Source organism: Beta vulgaris, chromosome 6, assembly GCF_026745355.1.
Source record: "Beta vulgaris subsp. vulgaris cultivar EL10 chromosome 6, EL10.2, whole genome shotgun sequence".
NCBI classification, from domain to species: Eukaryota; Viridiplantae; Streptophyta; class Magnoliopsida; order Caryophyllales; family Amaranthaceae; genus Beta; species Beta vulgaris.
In genome coordinates, this window is record NC_079207.1 from 6,981,184 (window position 1) to 7,001,154 (window position 19,971).

Genomic DNA, 19,971 nt, shown 5'->3' on the forward strand with positions numbered 1-19,971 from the left:
ACATTTGTGTTATAAGACAAACATGAGTTAACATTAGGAATAAATTAAACTTATTATTAATTACCTAATATATACCCTCTCTATATTCTCTTTTATTCTTTATATAAGGAATCTATTTAAGAGACGTCAAAGTCCGACTAAAAAGAACAACCGATAATGAGGGGGGTGTAGAAGTATATACATATTCGTCTACTTAAAATTACATAAAATTTAATAGATCAATAATTTATGTTTCTAACATTTTATTTTTTACCTTTTGTCCATGCATTACACAAATTTCAATCAAAATCTAGCTAGTATGATAATAATATTTGATTACAATAATATCATAGCAAACTCTAAGATAATGTTAATTAATGTATGTTGTAAGAGCTCATACTTCCTTACTCAAAATCTAAAACAAATACAATAATCCTACAATTATTAAGTAGAATTAAGAGGATCTCAATTTATAAGTAAAATTCTAGTCAGTCAAACTATAACTAGAAATTTACCCAGAATAATAGCGATAAAGATTGAACCTTGGCGAGAGCTCTTAAACTTTTTTTTGAAAATAATATTAATTCATTGTTTCAAAATCATACGACATTTACAATAGAAGTCAAAACTAAACAAATACATATCAAAATGAAATAAATACAATTCTAATATGATAAAACCACGATCGTTGAGTAGATCTAACACTTCTGAAAACCCTTGTCTTTCACATCACTGTCTAATGCAGCATTCTGCAAGGGGGTGTATCGATCTTTTGTAGTTTTGAAGTAGAACCGGATTCAATTCAAGTGATTGTAAACGAAGTCTTGACATCTGTTGCAACTCCGCACAAATTTCGATCAACAAATCAACATCTTGAATCACACAAAACCCAAAAACAAATTCTCTAAACTCTCACATAGAGAGAGATAAAACCCAATATATGGGTAGGCATAACCCAATATATGGGTAGAAAAACTCTCCATTATAAAGAGACTGAGATTTATTGGAAACATAAACATAAAAAAACTAGTAATAAAATGAGAAAAGGGGCTTACCACCGCCCAAAAGAGTGGTGGTAGGCTGGTAGCCCCTAGATTGAAAATTAAGGTTTTGTGGAAGAGGGGAGAGAAGAGAGAAAAAAGAAGGAGAGAGGAGGCGGTTGTTATTTCCTAACAAAAGTCAAGATTGTTATTAGAGCTCTTAAACTTAACTTTTCACAGTTCCACTTGATTATCACCTACTTCATCCGTTTAGAAATATTTGCACAATTTGTATAGTATTTACTATTCACATCTTATATACTTTGATTGTCTATGATGATTTATATTTTAGGAAAAACATAGCCATATAAAATCTTGTTAGACTCCTTTCAATGTATAATTTTTTAATATCAACTTTTTATAATTTTTACTAATTGATAATTAGAGATATTAATATTTGAAATAATGCATGGGCAAGCATGAAAATATGAAATGGTGCAACTATTTTTAAATAGAGGAAGTATTTTTGAGGGATTCAGTTCTTCACTATTACTATGACACTGTTGTTTCTTATGCACAACAAAATTAAATTAACGTTTTTTCACCAAGTACCTCGAGTTTTCAAAAAATGCACCTGGTACCCTCCATGTTTTCAAAATTCACCAGGTATCCCTAAGTTTTATAATAATACACTCAAATGTTCTTAATGACTAACGGAAATTAACGACGTTAGTCTTAAATCTCATTAAACCCTAATTAATTCTATTTAACCTAACTAAACCCTAACAAAAAATTAGAGCTAATGACTAACGACGGTTAACACTGTTAGTCATTAAGAGCATATGAGTGTATTAGTTTGAAACTTAGAGATACCCGACTACCTTGTCTATATTAAAAACTTGGGAGATACTCGGTTTTGAAAACTCGAGTATATCAAGTGAAAAAACAGTTAAATAAAATAGGACAAAAATATCAAAATCAAAAGTGTTTCCCTCTCAATAAATGATAATTCACGAGTATTCACTTTTCCACATCTCCATGAAGTCATAACTCATATGAAAACACCCTGTCCACCATTATTTGCATGAAGAACTATATTTTAAAAAAACCCAGAAAGAAACACAAACAGTTACCTCTGTTTTTTTCCCACTTTATTTTTCTTATTCAACATATACTGCCGTTGAGATGTCTCATAAATTTCATACCTATTAGTATATTATAATGTTGAACAATTGAAGAAAAATATTCCAGAAAAATGGACCAACTTAAATTCCAATTAAAAACCAAACAAATGAGATTTCAGCAAAGTTTTTTTCATACACTTAAAAATTTTCAGCCACCCTTCCCACTTTCTCTTCCCCTTTTTACTCACATACAAATAGTCCTTAAGTTTCTTCTTTCTTTACTCAAGCTTTTTAATGGCATCTCAGCCTCCATTAATGTCTTCTTTCTTCTTCTTCTTTTCTCTTTCTATAAACTTAATTACCTTCTTCTCTAAGGCCTTGTTTGTTTCACTGTAAATTAGTATTTCCCATAAAAAAGATCTCTCCTTTTTGCACATTTAATTGTTGACTTCCTTGGTACGCTTCTATTTCTCTTTAATTTGATCTTTTATGGACTGTTAATTAATGGGTATTTAATTTTTTCAACATTTCCTAAGTAATATCTTTGACTGTTTAGTATTGGACATTTGGGTATCTTGTCTTCCAATCTTTGTTGATTCATGATATATATATATAAGTGGGAGGATACTCAAAACTAGAAAAAGAATGTTTTTTTTTTTTAAAAAAAAATTAGTTTTAGTATGTGGGTCTGTGAGATTTTGATGAATTTATTAAGCTAAATAGTAGTAGTAATCATTATTTGTTTCTTGAGTTCATTTTCTGATCTGGGTATGTCTTAACTTTTTTGCTATTGTATGTTTTTTATGTTCTAATTTGTTTTTGTTTCACTTTTTGGGCTTATTGATATTATATATTGGATGTATGTTTGATGATATCCCATTTCTAATTACAATGATGTTGAATACTTGGGTACTATTGGAAATTCAGATAACAGAAGTAAAATTACTGTATTATCAAATTTAGTGTAAGTTATGTCTTATAGAAGTATATGTCTAATTTTCAGGTTATTGTGGTAGTTCATGTTCTTGGTTGTTGGGTTGTATTTGATTTGTTCCTTTTCAGTTGTATCTTCTGTTACACAGTCAGTCTAAATTTGGTCAATTTTCATGTTAATTGTTTAATAGACAGATTGTTTAATTGTTACACCAATATATTGTGCTCATGGATTATGGTTTCTGTGATGTGGATTTGAAGAGAATTTTTTTTGAGTTTGGAACTGAAACATAGTGTTAAATATCTGCAGATTTGATAGATTATACGCCTAATTGTTATCAATGTCGAAAGGACGAGAAATAGAGGATAAAGAAGTTGATGAGGAGGAGACAGAAGGCTATGATGAGTTTGATGAACAAGAGGAAGGAGAGGAATTTGATGACTATTCCTATGAATCTGATGAGGATTTTGTATATGTTATTGATGAAAGTTCCTCTAATGGAGCTCCTTGGATCGTTTCTGATGGGCCACGAGCCAATAAAATCTGGAAGTGCGATACTTCTGATGGTCACACCGGGCTTGAATTATCATTAGGTGTGATGTCTCAGGATGCAGATTATTTTTACTCTTGTCTTCCCCAACTCAGTGATGAGTTGGAGAATACAATTACCGCCAGAGTTCCACTATTGGAATTCAGAAAACTATGTTCTATAAGCAAAAGGTTTTTATCCCTAGTTAAAAATGGAGACTTATTAAGAGAAAGGAGAATCACTGGTGTAAGAGAAGCATCAGTGTTCATGCTTGCTAGTGGAGAGGAAAATTGGTGGGCTTTTGATCAGCAGTTCACATTCCATAAAGCCCTCCCTGTATTACCGTGTGATGAAGTCTTCAACTTCGGAGATAAAGAGTCTCTTTGTGCCGGGACACAGCTCCTCGTTTGTGGGAATCAGTTAGATGGGCCTACTATATGGACTTATGAAGTAATCATGAACAGATGGTATAAGGGTACTTCCATGATTGACCCTAGGTGTTTGTTTGCCTCTGGTTCATCTGGAGATGTTGCCTTTGTTGCGGGAGGTATCAGTTTGGCGAGCAAAGGAATTCTGAACTCAGCTGAAAAGTATGATCCTGTGAGCGGATTGTGGGACCCGCTCCCTAGGATGAAAGTTAGGCGAAAGATGTGCTCTGGTGTGTACATGGATGAGAAGTTCTATGTGATCGGGGGTGAAAACCAAAACGGTGAAGTTCTAACATGTGCTGAAGTTTTTGATGAGAAGAAAAACATGTGGGTAGAGATACCTGGGATCCTAAATGGTTTAACTTTAGCCAGTTCCCAATCTCCACCTCTTCTTGCTGTTGTGAATAACGAGCTATACACAATTGAAACTTCAACCAATTGCTTGATGGTATACTTGAAAAGCAGCAATTCTTGGAAGGATTTGGGACCCATTCCTGTTCGAGCTGACATAAACAAAGGTTGGGGTGTGGCTTTTAAGTCACTTGGCAATGAGTTGCTTGTTATAGGCGGATCAGATATCTCTCCCTCAGGCCGTGGCATGACTATTCATACTTGCTCCCCTTACCCGAGTGCTGAAAGCTTGAACTGGAAGCTCCTTGATGGTGGTGGTAATAGCAGAAGCCATTTCATAATGAACTGCACTGTTATGGTTGCATGAAGCTAGAAGCTTTTGAAGCTTAAAGTCTTTAAAGTCTAGGTTACAGTGACTTCTCACTTAATTCTGCTGTAATATACCTCTTTATTGTTAGTTTGGTACTTTGGTGTGCTTGTATCAGCTATTGTGATTCAAATAGCTTGGAATCATATCTTGTGGTGTGCTTCTTTTTCTTCCTTTGATTTGTGTGGAATAAGTTGCCTGAAAAATTGTAATGGAAGCTCGGCTAGTTGAACTTGTACTTTCCCGAAATGTGTTCATCTTTCGAAGCTGCGTGTTTTTCCTTGTAAAATGTATATATGTACTCTATGTTCGGTGTCGCTGGTTCATGAGAAGATTTCTAACTCATATGACACTTCCTGATAATAATCAGTTTGAGGTTCTCATACCAAACTGTCTAGTACCAAAGACAAAGTGAAGGAAAGAAGGAGAGCCACAACAAGTCAAATTATCAAACTGCTCCCACTTTCTCTTCTTTGGTATTGACTTGTTGGCTGTTTAGCACTTTAACTTATCTACCGAGGTTAATCACATCTTAGTTGTGTAACTGTGTTATCCATTAACAAATGACTAATAATTTTCCTCCCTGACATGCTATGAACTGTTGAATGTTAGTGAAGAAGACTTTTTTTTTACTGAAACAGAAGCAGCAATTCTGTCTTGATGATCTACTACCATATGTGGATGTGCAACTTGTTCCATTGCTCCAGGGAGCACCACCTATGATGCTCCCCCGCTAGAGCGTTACAAGGGCGCTGCACGTGCCTCTCGAGCAGGCCCGTCTCGAACTATATAGAGGCCCTGTGCGATCTCGTATTTGAAGAATTCAATAATGTAATAGCTCATCCATACTTTACATAATTATATTATGAAAAAAGTAGTCCAAATAAGTAGATAAATTTTTCTTTTTACTATTTGAACTTTCTCTATTTTGGGGCCCTCACAATTAAGGGGCCCTGTTCCATGGAACATGTTGAACATGCTAAAAGCCGCCCCTGCTCTCGAGTGACAGTGTGGAAGCACCTTCCCGGGCGCACTAGATACGCTTCGAAGTTGGGGGTGACCTTTCATTTCTTGCTAACTTCTTATTGATACTTGGGAAATTAGGAGTACTAATAACAATAACAATAAGCAAATGATGAATGTGGTTGTCTAAAGTTGCTTGTGGATTGCACGCCGCACTACCACTGATGATACTTATGATAAGTTATCAGTAAGAGTACCAAATATGGGCTGAACCAAACTTTATAGCTTTGAAAACTGCTAGATTCTACTCATCAGCTTTAGCAAAAAAAGCTATGTACTTTCACTGCTTTTTACTCTCAGATTAAAGTTGGATTAATGAATCCTTTAAAGAAAAAAAGGGTTGGATAATGAATGTTTTAGTCTCAGATCATGGCTCCTTTAATAATACTAATACACTAGTACTTGGGGAATGTAAGACGAAAATTTGACACTAGATCCAATATTAGGAGTGAAGTTTTCAATCAGGGAGCTTGACAAAAAAATATTCGAAATCTTATATATTCCGTAGTAAGTGATTAAAAACTAACCAAATACAGAAATACTTGTGTTATATAATACTAGCCTTCATATGCACGCGATGCGTGCGTTAATTTCAAAATTTGTTATTATATTAGATACTCCATTCGTACTTTATTTATGATTAAACTTAAATGTGAAAAATTCAATAATTAGATGAATTTAGATATATTAATTCGCTAATGTAAAAAAAATAAAAAGGTTGTGAGTGATTGTTAACATTATTTTTTTGTGAATGAATATTGAACGGAAAGAACAAAATGATGAGTTGGTTTAACTGAATTAAAGAGTATCAAAAGTAGTGAATGTTCAGACTTTTCATGTGCACGTTATGTATGCCATCTTTTTTTATAAGGTATAAATATTTTGTCCATTTCACTTTTGATTGAAGTATTTGATTCATATACCATTTTAAACTTGTTTTAAATGGCAAGTTGGAATGAGAATTTTTAAATGATTTGCTTTTGTAATTTTTTTCATTCCATTAATTAGATCATTAAGGGTATTTTAGGCACTTTAAAAGAGGACACCACACCTCATCCCTTGGCTTATATAATAGAGATTATATTAAAATTGATGGAGGACTAATTTGATTTGAATACAGATTATAAGACATGTCATATACAGATATACTTCTCGATCAACTTTAAAATACATTACATGTTAGTTTTTTGTGCACAATTGAGGTTTACAATAACTTTACATTGCTCCTTTGGACAATATATGTTATTGGGTTAAAAAATGTGCTCAATTAACCAATTACAAAAGTAGAATTGATATATTTGAGACTAACTTTTGATGATTCTTATAACATTCATTCTTTTGCAACTAGCATCATTCTGCTAAACAATCAAGGTCTTTTAACTATTGAAAATGCTTGCCCTAACTTGGCAAAATGAAATCAGGGGCATGACATCTTCCATGGATACAATTTTTTTTCGTATTCTTTAGGGATTGAGCATCATGCCAAAATGGAAACTATTTCTCTGGAAGCTGTGGCACAATCGGTTGGCCACAAACCATAACCTTTATAACCGTCAGATTGGTAATTCAAGTGAATGTCCAATCTATTTGGACGATATAGAAGATACTCAGCACTTGTTTCGCTGGTGCCCTCTGGCTTATGAGATTTGGGACCGGGTGAATATGGGGAGCCAAGTCAATACGGGGAGTCACTTACCTTTTCACGAATGGCTTAGTTATTGGACGATATACTTCCATAAGGAGGATAGGCTTCCTTCTCGGCTTTCGACGTTTGTGGGAGCTTTTTGGTCCATCTGGAAAGCTAGTAATGACCAGGTATTTAGGAATCATCGTCCAACAATTCCTGTGATTATTTTCCAACTCCAAGAAAGTGATAAGCAGCATCACACTTTTATAGCTCTCACAAATACCCCTACTCGAAATCCTCGTGACCCTACTACCCCGCCTGGATTCTCCAGTGTTCAACTGGGCCAGCAACATGCTGCAGTGAGGCCTCTAACTATCCAACTTGATGGATCCTGGGATAGAAATCCGAATGCAGGACGGGTAGCTTAGGCGACTAATTTTTACCCTGAGTTCGCCCAAGTGCAAAAAGGTCTCTTTTGCTTTGCGCTCTCAGCTTTGGCCACAGAAGCAACAACTTGCCTACAATCCTTAATATGGGCGAAGAATGTGGGATTGCTCAACATTACAATCCTAACTGATTCCTCAGTGCTCGTACAACTCCTCCAAGCGGATTATACTAGGGACATCACACTGAAATGGACAATACAACGGATTAAATCGCTGGTTCAACACTTCACATCTTGTCAACTACAAAAGGTCTCTAGGGCTCAAGTAACGCAGGCCCATCACCTTGCGCACTGGTGTAAGACGAACCACACAGGCGTTGGTTAAGTCTTTTATGGTTTTCATTTACGTTTCTTTCTTTCCTTGTACGCTTTTCGATTGTCAAAAAACAAAAACAAACTTGGCTATTGAAGAAGATAACCTAACCATTATCGATATTTCGCAGAATAAATTCCAAGAAACTCTAACTCTTGCTTGACGTCATTCACTTCCTCCTAGCTCAATGTGTAACAATCACCAATTCACCACTAGAAATATATATATATATATATATATATATATATATATATATATATATATATATATATATATATATAATATATATATATATATATATATATATATATATATATATATATCGATAGCCAAAGTGCTACTCTTATTTCTGTTGGACACACTATTACAACTTTGGTCATTAAGATTAAATCATTAATGACTCAATGATGTTATTAAAACTTAAATTAATTTGATTGGCAACAAGCGGGTTTCGACTTATTTCAGATCCAACAACATATACCTGAACAGTTGGTTTTGTAAGAGACCACCTAATTTTAAGGCACGGTCCAAGTTCAATATTAAGAGAATAACATGTCGCCTTTTTCAATATAGTGACTAGTTTAATCTATTTAGAGACCAGGTTAATCTATTTCGTGACCAGTTTAATCTATTCAATAATGATAATATTTAATCCATTTAGTGACTAGTTTAATCCATTTAGTGATTAGTTTAATCCGTTCGATAAAACTACCGAGTTATTTTTTTTAAATAATTTGTTGTAGTCCGATAATCAAGAAAAAAAAAGGAAGGAGAAGAGAAGGGATGGTTAGGATAGTGTTGGGTTAGAGTGAAATGTGATGGGCTTGTTAGAAAACTTCAGAATTATATTAGACGTCTCGCTTCTTTTTGGGTGTGAAGCAGTGTCAGACCAAAATACCCAACAAGCATTAGCTCTCCCTGAAGGAGGTGATCCAGCCGCACCTTCCAGTATGGCTACCTTGTTACGACTTCACTCCAGTCACTAGCCTTGCATTTGGCATCCCCCTCCTTGTGGTTAAGGTAACGACTTCGGGCATGGCCAACTCCTATAGTGTGACGGGCGGTGTGTACAAGGCCCGTGAACGAATTCACAGTCGTATGGCTGACCGGCGATTACTAGCGATTCTGGCTTCATGCAGGCGAGTTGCAACATGCAATCCGAACTGAGGACATGTTTTTGGGGTTAGCTCACCCTCGCGTGATCGCGACCCTTTGTCCCGGCCATTGTAGCACGTTTGTCGTCCAGGGCGTAAGGGGCATGATGACTTGACGTCATCCTCACCTTCCTCCGGCTTATCACCGGCAGTCTGTTCAGGGTTCCAAACTCAACGTTGGCAACTAAACACGAGGATTGCGCTCGTTGCGGGACTTAACCCAACACCTTACGGCACGAGCTGACGACAGCCATGCACCACCTGTATCCGCGTTCCAGAAGGCACCCTTCTCTTTAGAGGATTCGCGGCATGTCAAGCCCTGGTAAGGTTCTTCGCTTTGCATCGAATTAAACCACATGCTCCACCGCTTGTGTGGGCCCCCGTCAATTCCTTTGAGTTTCATACTTGCGAACGTACTCCCCAGGCGGGATACTTAACGTGTTAGGTACAACACTGCACGGGTCGATACGCACAGCGCCTAGTATCCATCCTTTACGGCGGCTAGGACTACTGGGGTATCTAGTCCCATTCGCTCCCCCAGCTTTCGTCTCTCAGTGTCAGTGTCGGTCTAATTTTCTGTTAGAATTACACCAGCTATTCTAATAAGTTGTGATACCTGAACTATGGTCGTTTATATACCTTTTTAATCATATCTTTTTAACTTTTATGTTTATCAACCGACAGAAAAAATCAAAACTTTGACTATGAATATTTTCAACAATTTGTTACTAAAAACGAAAAATATCAAGGAAAAAAAAAGATATAGGATAAAAAAAAATAAAAAATAAGGGGAGCCCAGCTGAAGCAAGAACCCCCACACTGAAGTTCTCTGCTTTCTTCATTCTCTCTCTCTTTCTCTCCTCTCTCTCCTCTCTCTCTCACTCTTCTTCCCTCTCACTTCTACTTCATCTGCAAGATCAATAAATTCGAAGAAAACCCTTTTTTTCTATCAAATTTCCCATATTTCTTTTTTCGCTTCTCATCAATTGATGCTTTAATTTACGACCTAGGGTTTTTCCGATTAAACCCTAGATCTGAAAAATTCTTAATTTCTTCTCCATTTGAAGTTCAATTCTTTGTGCTTCTCAAATCAAGGAGTTGATGATCGATTTGTTCTGGGAAATTTAAGTTGAGGGATCTTCAGGGAACTTGAATTTGCAATTGAGTGTGCGAGTGATGAGGTAAAGTTCTGAATTTTTCAGTTTTCAATTTTCAATCTTTAATTTGTATTCTTTGTTTTATATGAAGTTGGGAAATTGAAGAACATAGAGTAGGAAATTAGGGTGGAATTTGTGTTTTTTTGTGTGTGTTGTTTTGTTAGTGGGTATTTTTTGGGATGTCAGCAAATACAAACAATAATCAACCCAAGAATATTGGGGGTTCAATGTCATCCCCATTTGGAAATGCTGGAATGGTAAACCCTAATTTACCCCCTAATTTTAACCCATCATCATCATCCCAAGGTCAAGCACAAAATCAGTCAGGGTTTGGGTTTCAGGGACAGTTTCAACAACTGGCCCATGCCCAAGCTCAAGCTCAAGCTCATGCTATGGCGCAAGCGCAATCGAAAGCAGCTGCTGCTGCCCATGCTCATCTTTTGCAGGCTCAGGGTATGTCCCTTAATCAGTCACAAGGCATGGGGATGGGTAATTTGGGGGGTAGTTCATCACCGTCGATTTCGGGGATGGGAAATTCAGGTGGCAAAAGGGTCCCACAAAAGCCCCCGGTACGCCCGCCAGGACCTTCAGGTGGTCTTAACTTTATGTCCCCTCCTATGAAGAATGTCATGGAGCTTACCCCAGGGGCTGCTGCTAGGAGGAAGAAGCAGAAACCTCAGGAGAAGCATTTGAGTGAGAGGGTTGCTCCTATATTGCCTGAGTCTGCTTTATATACACAGCTTATTGAGTTTGAGTGTCGGGTTGATGCTGCGTTGATGAGAAAGAAGATTGATATTCAAGAGGCTTTAAAAAACCCTCCCTCTGTTCAGAAAACGCTTCGGATTTATGTGTTTAATACATTCGCAAATCAGACTCAGTCTATCCCAAAGAAGCCAAATGCAGAGCCAGCTACTTGGACATTGAAGATAATAGGGAGGATATTGGAGGATGGGATGGATCCTGATCAGGTTGCCGCCATGAAACCAAACCCGATGTACCCAAAGTTCTCCAGTTTCTTTAAGAGGGTTACCATTGGGTTGGATCAGAGACTGTACCCGGAGAACCATTTAATAGTATGGGAAAATTCTCGGTCATCTGCACCCACCGAGGGTTTTGAGGTGAAAAGGAAAGGGGACAAGGAATTCACAGTGAATATTCGATTTGACATGAACTATATACCTGAAAAATTTAAGCTTTCGCAGTCTTTAACAGAACTTCTTGGTATAGAAGCTGAGACTCGCCCGAGAATTATAGCAGCAATCTGGCACTATGTTAAAGCTAGAAAGTTGCAGAACCCAAATGACCCAACCTATTTCAATTGCGACCCACAGCTTCAGAAGGTGTTTGGGGAAGAAAAGATGAAATTTACCATGGTCTCTCAGAATATATCACAGCATCTGACTCCTCCTCCACCAATACAGGTGGATCATCAAATCAAGCTCTCAGGGAATAGCCCTGCTGGAAGTGCTTGTTATGATATATTGGTGGACATACCTTTCCCTATACAGAGAGAGCTTTCCATGCTTCTGGCAAACACTGAAAAGACAAAAGAGGTCGAGACCTGTGATGAAGCAATCTGTGCTGCTATAAGGAAGATCCATGAACACCGTAGAAGGAGAGCATTCTTTCTTGGATTTAGTCAGTCACCAGTGGAATTTATTAATGCATTGATAGAATCACAAAGCAGAGATCTCAAGGCCGTGTCTGGGGAAGCTAGTCGTAGTGCAGAAAAAGAACGCCGTTCAGATTTCTTCAACCAACCATGGTATCTAGCGTTATTACATAGTGTAATCATCAGAATGCCTTTCTTCTTTGTACAATATTCACTGAACTGATATATATATTTGTGCTACTCCTTCAACAGGGTCGAGGATGCTGTTATACGATATTTAACGCGTAAACCAGCCAATGCACCTGATGGTCCTGGCAGCACATAAACAGATTGCTGGTGGATCCTAGCTGTAGGTCTGCTTGTTAGCCTCTACATTACCATTAAAAGCTCAGAGCTCATTTTCTTGTTACTCCATTGTACAACTGTCTGATGTATCCTAATGTTACTATTCACTGCCAAGATCATAATTTGCTTCTGTGCCCATTTGATGCATATCTAAATATTGAGTTACTACTTACTAGTTGTGAAGAAATTTTATCTACTTATTGATTACTATAGCAATGCAGCGCCACTGCACTTTTTATCTTACAAGATATTGCATGTGGTGCATGGGAACTTTAATTACAACTTAGCTATTAACGTAATTGGATGTCAGGACAGAACTATATGTGTGTCTGTCAAATGATACTCATTTGTAGATGTCGTGTGTTTGTGGGCTCACCTTGTTCCTGAAATTTTCATATAATGGGGGTATTATTATATTGAATAAATGAAATTCTTTTCTGAATTTCACTTATAGTAAAACCTTTTGGTTTAAATTTTTATTTCTGACGAGTTTTAGTTTTATAAATAACTTATTCTAATTTGCGAAATCTTAGATAAGACCGTCTTAGTATAATTTATAATAAGACGAGGATAATTTGTTGTCTTACAATTCTGAATTGAACTTAAATTGCTTCCATTTGTCCTATATTTAAATATATTAGTCTCAAAATGTACTGCCTGACAATGTAACAAAAGGGTACATTTTTAGTTGGAAAGTGTGTACATTGTGGGTTGAGTAGGATATGATTTATATGAACACTGTTGCATGTTGCTTCGCAAACCCAAGTGTAACATCTGATTAGCTAAAAAAGAAAAATGCAAAATTTATATCTTTGAAACCCCATTGGTTAAAAGAGAATTTGGGAAGATGATAATTAGTTCTAAAATGAAAGAAATTGAGAGAATATGTTTTGCATCATTACACCATATGACAGTGCAATGCAACCATTGATGACTAGATTGGTTAAAACACTTATGGTAGCACCATCACCAACATAAAAAAAAATCGGAAAACAACCGTATCATAAACAACACCATCTTGCCAAAGGCAAAGAGTTTCACATACACGACGGAGATTATGCAACTTTTTTCTCCGAGTTTCACATATACGACGGAGATTATGCAACTTTTTTCGTACTTAGGGAGAAAGGTAAAAGGAAACGAATGAAAAGGAGAGAAAGAAAGCCAAAAAATTGTCAACCACATCTATTTGGCCAAAAATAACAATCTCCATCATGATTATAAAGCAATTAGTATTAAATCTTGTAAGCCAAATCATTTATAACTCTTAATATCATGGTTGCACCACAAAATCTTCTGAGCACTTTTCTGGACCACCCAAGCAATTATATAACAAAACTCGTCTCAACCTGTCCAAAAAGATGAAAAAATATACATCAAAAGCAATGTGAAAAAGAGGAAAAACAAAAGCTGTAACCTAAATTTGGAACTTAAAGAAAAAACAAAGACGAACTATTTTAGTACATCCTGTCAACATAATGTATAATTATAGTAATCAATCGGTCACAAAAACTGTGATATTACACTAATCTAAAGGTTAAACTGGCTTTATACATGTGTACATTAGCTTTTTAATTTTTGAGGTACAGATATAGTTTAAAATTGATCTCTCAACATCATATCTATGTAGATATAGCACCATTTCCTTGTCTTATCTATTGGAAAGCATCAATATCCAGTCAAAAGTCTAGTACATGAAAATAGCACGCTATCATAACCATATGAGGCACATCTCTAACACAAATAAATGCTCAAACACTTCTCTTCAGATCAAGATTCAAAAAAAAAAAAATTCCTCTGTCAGTTTGTCTGAGGGTGGGATTTTCCTGAGTATCTATTTGTCTTCCTCTCTCAAATTCGAATGTACATTATCAGGTTACCACATACTTCAACGCCCAAGATTTCCGAATCGGTCTATTTCAAGTTAAACAGTTAGCTTTTCTAATTATCATCTTGCGTTCGAGTAAAATTTTGCTTCCCCAATTTGAGAATTCGTGTCTAGAAGCTTGGAAAACTGAGTTCTACATGCCAGTTCTTTGTTTTCATGTAAGCACTCAGAACCTAATCCACAACTACCAAGTTTGGAGTAACCACGTTATATTAATCATAATCAATACCCGCCCGTAAAACGAAAAGGAACTTCTTCAAAGTCTATCTTGAGCCCAGCAACACTTCTTTACACATCAACATGTAATTAAACAAGATAATCGATTTCTGGGGAATGATACCCACTTGATAAAGATGCCTAAATTAGCATACAATACATAGAGATAGAATATTAGCAAAGGCTCTCAAAATTTATCTACCTCCTTAAATAAATTAGAATATGTATAAAAAGTTAAAGCTAAGACCATGTGTTAGAAGTGTAATAAGACCATAAAAAAAAAAATACTCCCTTCAATTTAATAACACTTGCTTTCCCCAGTCCTTAAACTCAGAATCTCTACATACCACCATTACAATGTGCGTGTAAACTGGTATGATGGCTCATTAATGAACTTTCGCAAACAAGATTCCCCTCATTTACCACTTAACTAAGAGACTTTTCAAGGACTTGTTTCTACAACGCATGCATTTTAGTTTTAGTTTCAATATGCTTTCACAATGTTTTGTTCATTAGCATTTTGAGTTATGTTATAACAATTACGTTCCAAAAGTTAGAAATTGCATATACGTTATCTTTAGTTTAGAAACACCTTCACTTCTACCAATATGCCTTATTTTGGTCATACTTAACAGCCAAAATCTGGAAATCACAACATTTGTTTCTGGAAAACTGATAATGATTCTTAAACAAACCAAAAACTTGAAGTTCACAACAAGACCAAATGAACTTTAGAGGCCCTCTTCCAAACCTTGACTAGTTGCATCAGTTAGCAAGAAATGACTGAACTCTTTAGAACTCGCTTATGAGAATTCAAGATAAAATTAAAAATGGTAGTGGGTCGGGGTCCACGTAACAAACTATAAGTATGACAGAAAAGGGAGAATGAAGATAAGCAAGTTCTACTGGAGCAGAAAGTCAGGAACACAAACCATTGCCTCGTATATCGATTCATGCTTACCAGTTACCCCTAAACACTCTTTTTCATTCGGACAGAGTTTTATGATCCAGATTCATGGGGTTACAACTTACAACTAGGCTATGAACAAATTTTATGGACCATCAAATATCAAACACATGTATTTCTATGCATCAGCAACATGTGGTGTTTTTGCTTTAAATGCTGGAGAAATCATAAAGATGATGGGATGGAAGAGGTTTCAAATTCAACAGAAACATCACAGTTCTATCATTCATGTCATCTGAGGTTTAAATTAAAAATGAAATTAGTGTTCAAGGAGGATATCAACAGATGGATGATCCCTAAAATTTTAAATATAAACCAACCCTCCCACTTCTTGTTATCATTATTATGATTAGAAGTAACATTACATGGTTAAATCTGCTTCCAACCAGTTCAAGGTATACTTAAAGAAGAAGAGGACTTCTTGGAGAAGAAAGGGACCAGCTCCCAGTAGAGTACACATTGATACTTCGCAGAAGTGGGGAGGAGGGTACCCTTGGATATTTCAGGAAATAAGTTGCTCATACCATAACACTTGATAATCTCTATATCAGCTGCTTTAATCCTAAAGTGGTGCATAATCAGTGGAAGCTTGTAAGTTATGTTAGCTGGAAAGGAAAAACTGCTCAGATACCCCTGACTCGTGAGTGATAACTTCTTTACAGTACTTCTAAGATGTTAACACCAAATGTCGACCCCGACAGTGAAAACATCATGAAAGTCTGAGTGTGACTTCTGGATCCAGCAGATTACTCCCTCTATAAGGAGCCTAACGAACTCCACAAATATCATATATGCAGATTGCAGCCAAAAGACTGTCGGATTACTATTTATTTATAGATTGCGGTTTTTTTTTTTTGGTTAAATAGATTGCGGTTAATGATAATCACATTTCAATGATCCATAAGGTTCATTGTTTTTCTGTGACTTTCCAGTGTAATGGGCTAAACATCCAAATGGCTCCTCTTAAGTTGTTCAAATTTCTTTCACATTGTGAGGTATTAGACAATCATGCTTTGTGGATCAAGAGTCAACTAGCAACACAAATAGAAGGCTGTTTATAAACTCTTATTTTCAGTCTTATAAGAAAACTAAGTTCATATAAGGTCTAATAAGTTCAATTCAGCAGAACTAAGGTATGACACACTCATTAAATAAGGTCTAATAAGTTTGGGAACTTTCAGATATAGTTTAAGTTCTAATAGGGTCTAATAAGGACGAATAAGGTCTAATAAGTTCACATAAGCTCACTTCAGCAAACATAAAGTCTGACACACTCACAAAATAAGGTCTAATAAGTTTATACAAGTTCAAATAAAGTCTAATAAGTTCATATAAGTTCAAAAGAATGGACCCTTAACCTGGCATGTAGGAGCCCATTGGTATTTAGAGGCATCAAAATATGTTGATGTCAATGTTGGTTTCACCATACCCATTATGTAATCTAACAATTTTCTACACTATCCAACTCCCTCTTTAAGACTTAATTGTAATAATGAATTTGGGACACATGTACCAACCCTAATAAAAAAGAGGAATGGAAAAGATCAACGTCTATCTTCCTGTTCTCCAGCAAGCACTTGTAAAACATCCAAGAACTGAGTTTGAAAAATAGGCGTACAGCATTACCTAGACATGCATGAAAGGAACTTAAGTTGCACAATACTTTCACTTCACAATTTGAGATCAGTTGTCCATGTGCCCTGGACACTAGGATGTTTGGTAACATGCCTTGTCTTCAACTTCAAAACCTTCCTTCCCAGTGCGTTTCTCAATCTGGTTGCATGCAATTGTATGTCTTCTGGAGTCAAGTTCTTCACACAAACCACACGCTCATTTTGGTTCCCTGTTCATTCAAAAGCAAAAAAGAGAATACGAACAGATGTTAATATTAATGGAAGCAAAGGGAGAGAAAACAAGACCATAAGGACTAAGGGGAAAAAAGTCTAGCAATGAAAAATAAATTCTGGCTACAGAGCATAAACAGGGTAAAGGTTTTATCAAACAAACTAGAGCAAAAAGTTATACTCGGGAACAGGAATGCATCATGCTTGGACTTGAAATAATATCAATCCAAAACTCCAACTCAATTCTATGTGCATGACTTAGAAACCTGATAATTTGTACTAGAATTCACCCATTGACACAGTGTGGACTTTTTAGCAAAGAATTTTGGAGAGAGTTTCCTCATTCCATACTTTTCCAATCTAGTGTGACACCTAAGTCCTAGCACACCATTATGAAATGCCTCCATTGAGAATCCTATTCAAACATATGACAAATGGCAGGCAGCACTTAATTCATTGAGTTAACTCCTACTCCCTCCATTCTTTCTGGTATCTCCTACTTTATCTCCACGTCTCCAGAGCATATCATTGTCCATTGATATCTTCAGCTACATAATAATAATAGTATGAGAAGTTGATACCTTGAAGTATTGAAATGCACGCAAATGTGACAAGATCACATATGCTAATGCTTCTTCTTTATATATGAATTAAGAAAAACAGTCAAAGTTTGACTAAGAGAAGGCTGAAGAAAGGAAAAAAAAACGGAGGAAATAAATCATGTGTTTTAGAAATGGTTAGACAAAAATAGCTAGATTCTAGAGAAAATCCCATATGTGTGAGTATGAAGTGTGCTTAACCCTTTGTAGTCAGACAAGTTTTGCTTGTTCAAATCATCTCTTACCAAGTTTAACACACCTCCAGTCCCACCTCTCAAAACTCCTACTGCCACCAAAATAAAAACGAAAGACAGGAAAACATATATAATATCATAGAGGGAGTATCATTACTGTAAAACCCTTTTAGATGTGGATGTTGACCCCGGATGAGCTCAGTAACAACTTCAAGCTGGGGGTTGCTTTCCTTAAATATAGGAAGAATATTTTCCATAAATGACCTGCAATATTTATCAAATTGTTGAATTGCTAATTAGTTAGCTGAGGCGAGGCTTGAAACAACTTTGCAAATAAACAATCTGATAATACGCTTTGCCCTTTTTCATATTCTAGTTAGAGAAAATTTGAGTTGCCAAGGCCAATCTGATAATTCTTAGAGAGTAGCATGGAGTTTCTTCAGCAACACATTGATAATAATGGACTTCACGGAAATCAAGAAACTGTTTAAGACGTGATACAATCATGTGATCATTGTCTTGTATGAACATGAGCCCTCACCTACACATTAACATGTGTTGTTTAAACATCGCCATGCTATATACTTGCACCCTCAATGGAAACTTCTAGACTCAGTAATCATCCATAGCATAGAAATGGGCCAATCGTCATAACTCACAACCTTAGCCAATTCATGACAAAAGAGCAAAATGTACTTTGACTTCCCCAAGGAACTTAGTGATAGCATGATCTCACCATCAAACTTCTCACCATTCCTAAACAAAAGGAAGTACGAGACTACGAGGTAGGTTGAATAAAATTGGAAGCCACAATATAAACCATTCCTTATGAGGTCATTAACAAAGACGAGCTTCGTACGGAAGAAACTTGTCAATGCAGACTGGTGAAAGTGCAGGAAAAATCAGAAATCTTCTCATCAATTAAGGATATATATCATACAATAACCTTCAATCACAAGAACAAGATTGTAGCCCGCATTTACGGTACTAACAAAACAAGCAACTAAGAAAAACAACATAAAAGTTAATACTTGCTAAGATTGAAATAATTTTTCCGTCTATACTCTACTTAGCCTCAATTATAATGCATTTCACATTAACTTGTACAGAATCAGAAGCTATTACTATAGTGATTTTGTCCACTATTAGAATGATGCAGAATAACATCAAGAAAGTAACATGAAATCCCTAATTATATCATCAAATCCTAATTCCTAATGCAAAATATATGCACGAATAAAATCCCCTAGCAAGAAGATTTTCAATGTCATAATAACATACTTTATTATATAATAAGATTCACGCTCATTTGAAGGTTAATCGAAGGTCAGAAATTTGAATTAATGGCAGAAATATACAGAGTTCAAAGCACAAAAATGTTCCGAAAGCAAGTAAAGCAAAAGAGGAGAGAGAAACCTTATACCACGGCTGCTTCCCCCCCAATCGCAGTAGCTTACGATCAACTTCTGTAGTTGCCATTTTCCTCTCAACGCCATTTTTTTGCACCAATTTTGTTACTGGACTTCTAGCAACTTCTAACGAGTGAGCCAATTACCAATTAGTCAATTACTACTCACTAGGGTTGGGGTAGGACTCGACGGAGAGTCCGTATCCTCTGGAGTTTTGTTAAGGTTGGGATAGGCTTCGGAGGGGGTCCAAATCCTTTAAAGTTCTAATAAAATTTTTACAGGGTGGATTTTGATAAGAAAAAAAAAGGTGCTTTGAAAAGTTAATACGTAAGTTATTAATTTTTGTGAAAATATTGGGTCAGACCGTCTGACCCAATATTCTCGTCAGACGGGCTGAGCCCAGTACTATAATATACAGCAAAGGAGAAAAGAAAGATTAAAAAGAAAAAGGAAAAGAAGGTTCAAAATATCCAAAGCTACAGACTC

The 19,971-nt window shown here is 36.1% G+C and overlaps 3 protein-coding genes across 4 annotated transcripts; 2 read left to right on the forward strand and 1 right to left on the reverse strand.

Moving 5' to 3' along the window:
* Nucleotides 1-1,991: 1,991 nt before the first annotated feature.
* On the forward strand, nt 1,992-4,930 carry LOC104895344 (F-box/kelch-repeat protein At3g27150). Of its 2 annotated transcripts, none has more exons than XM_010681813.4 (2): nt 1,992-2,539; nt 3,327-4,930. In XM_010681813.4, the coding sequence occupies exon 2, from the start codon at nt 3,358-3,360 to the stop codon at nt 4,690-4,692; it is 1,335 nt and encodes a 444-aa protein (XP_010680115.2). In that variant the 5' UTR covers nt 1,992-2,539; nt 3,327-3,357; the 3' UTR covers nt 4,693-4,930. The 2 variants fall into 2 exon arrangements, with proteins under 2 accessions (XP_010680115.2, XP_048502041.1); XM_048646084.2 differs by lacking the exon at nt 1,992-2,539 and adding an exon at nt 2,725-2,851.
* A 5,083-nt stretch (nt 4,931-10,013) lies between these two features.
* On the forward strand, nt 10,014-12,584 carry LOC104895345 (SWI/SNF complex component SNF12 homolog). Its single transcript, XM_010681815.4, has 2 exons — nt 10,014-12,176; nt 12,276-12,584. The coding sequence occupies exons 1-2, from the start codon at nt 10,591-10,593 to the stop codon at nt 12,346-12,348; spliced, it is 1,659 nt and encodes a 552-aa protein (XP_010680117.1). The 5' UTR covers nt 10,014-10,590; the 3' UTR covers nt 12,349-12,584.
* Nucleotides 12,585-13,343: 759 nt separating this feature from the next.
* Nucleotides 13,344-19,697, reverse strand: LOC104895346 (54S ribosomal protein L51, mitochondrial). Its single transcript, XM_010681816.4, has 4 exons — nt 19,493-19,697; nt 18,234-18,340; nt 17,066-17,282; nt 13,344-13,717 (listed from the first exon to the last, which is right to left on the reverse strand). The coding sequence occupies exons 1-3, from the start codon at nt 19,570-19,572 to the stop codon at nt 17,110-17,112; spliced, it is 360 nt and encodes a 119-aa protein (XP_010680118.1). The 5' UTR covers nt 19,573-19,697; the 3' UTR covers nt 13,344-13,717; nt 17,066-17,109.
* Nucleotides 19,698-19,971: the final 274 nt, after the last annotated feature.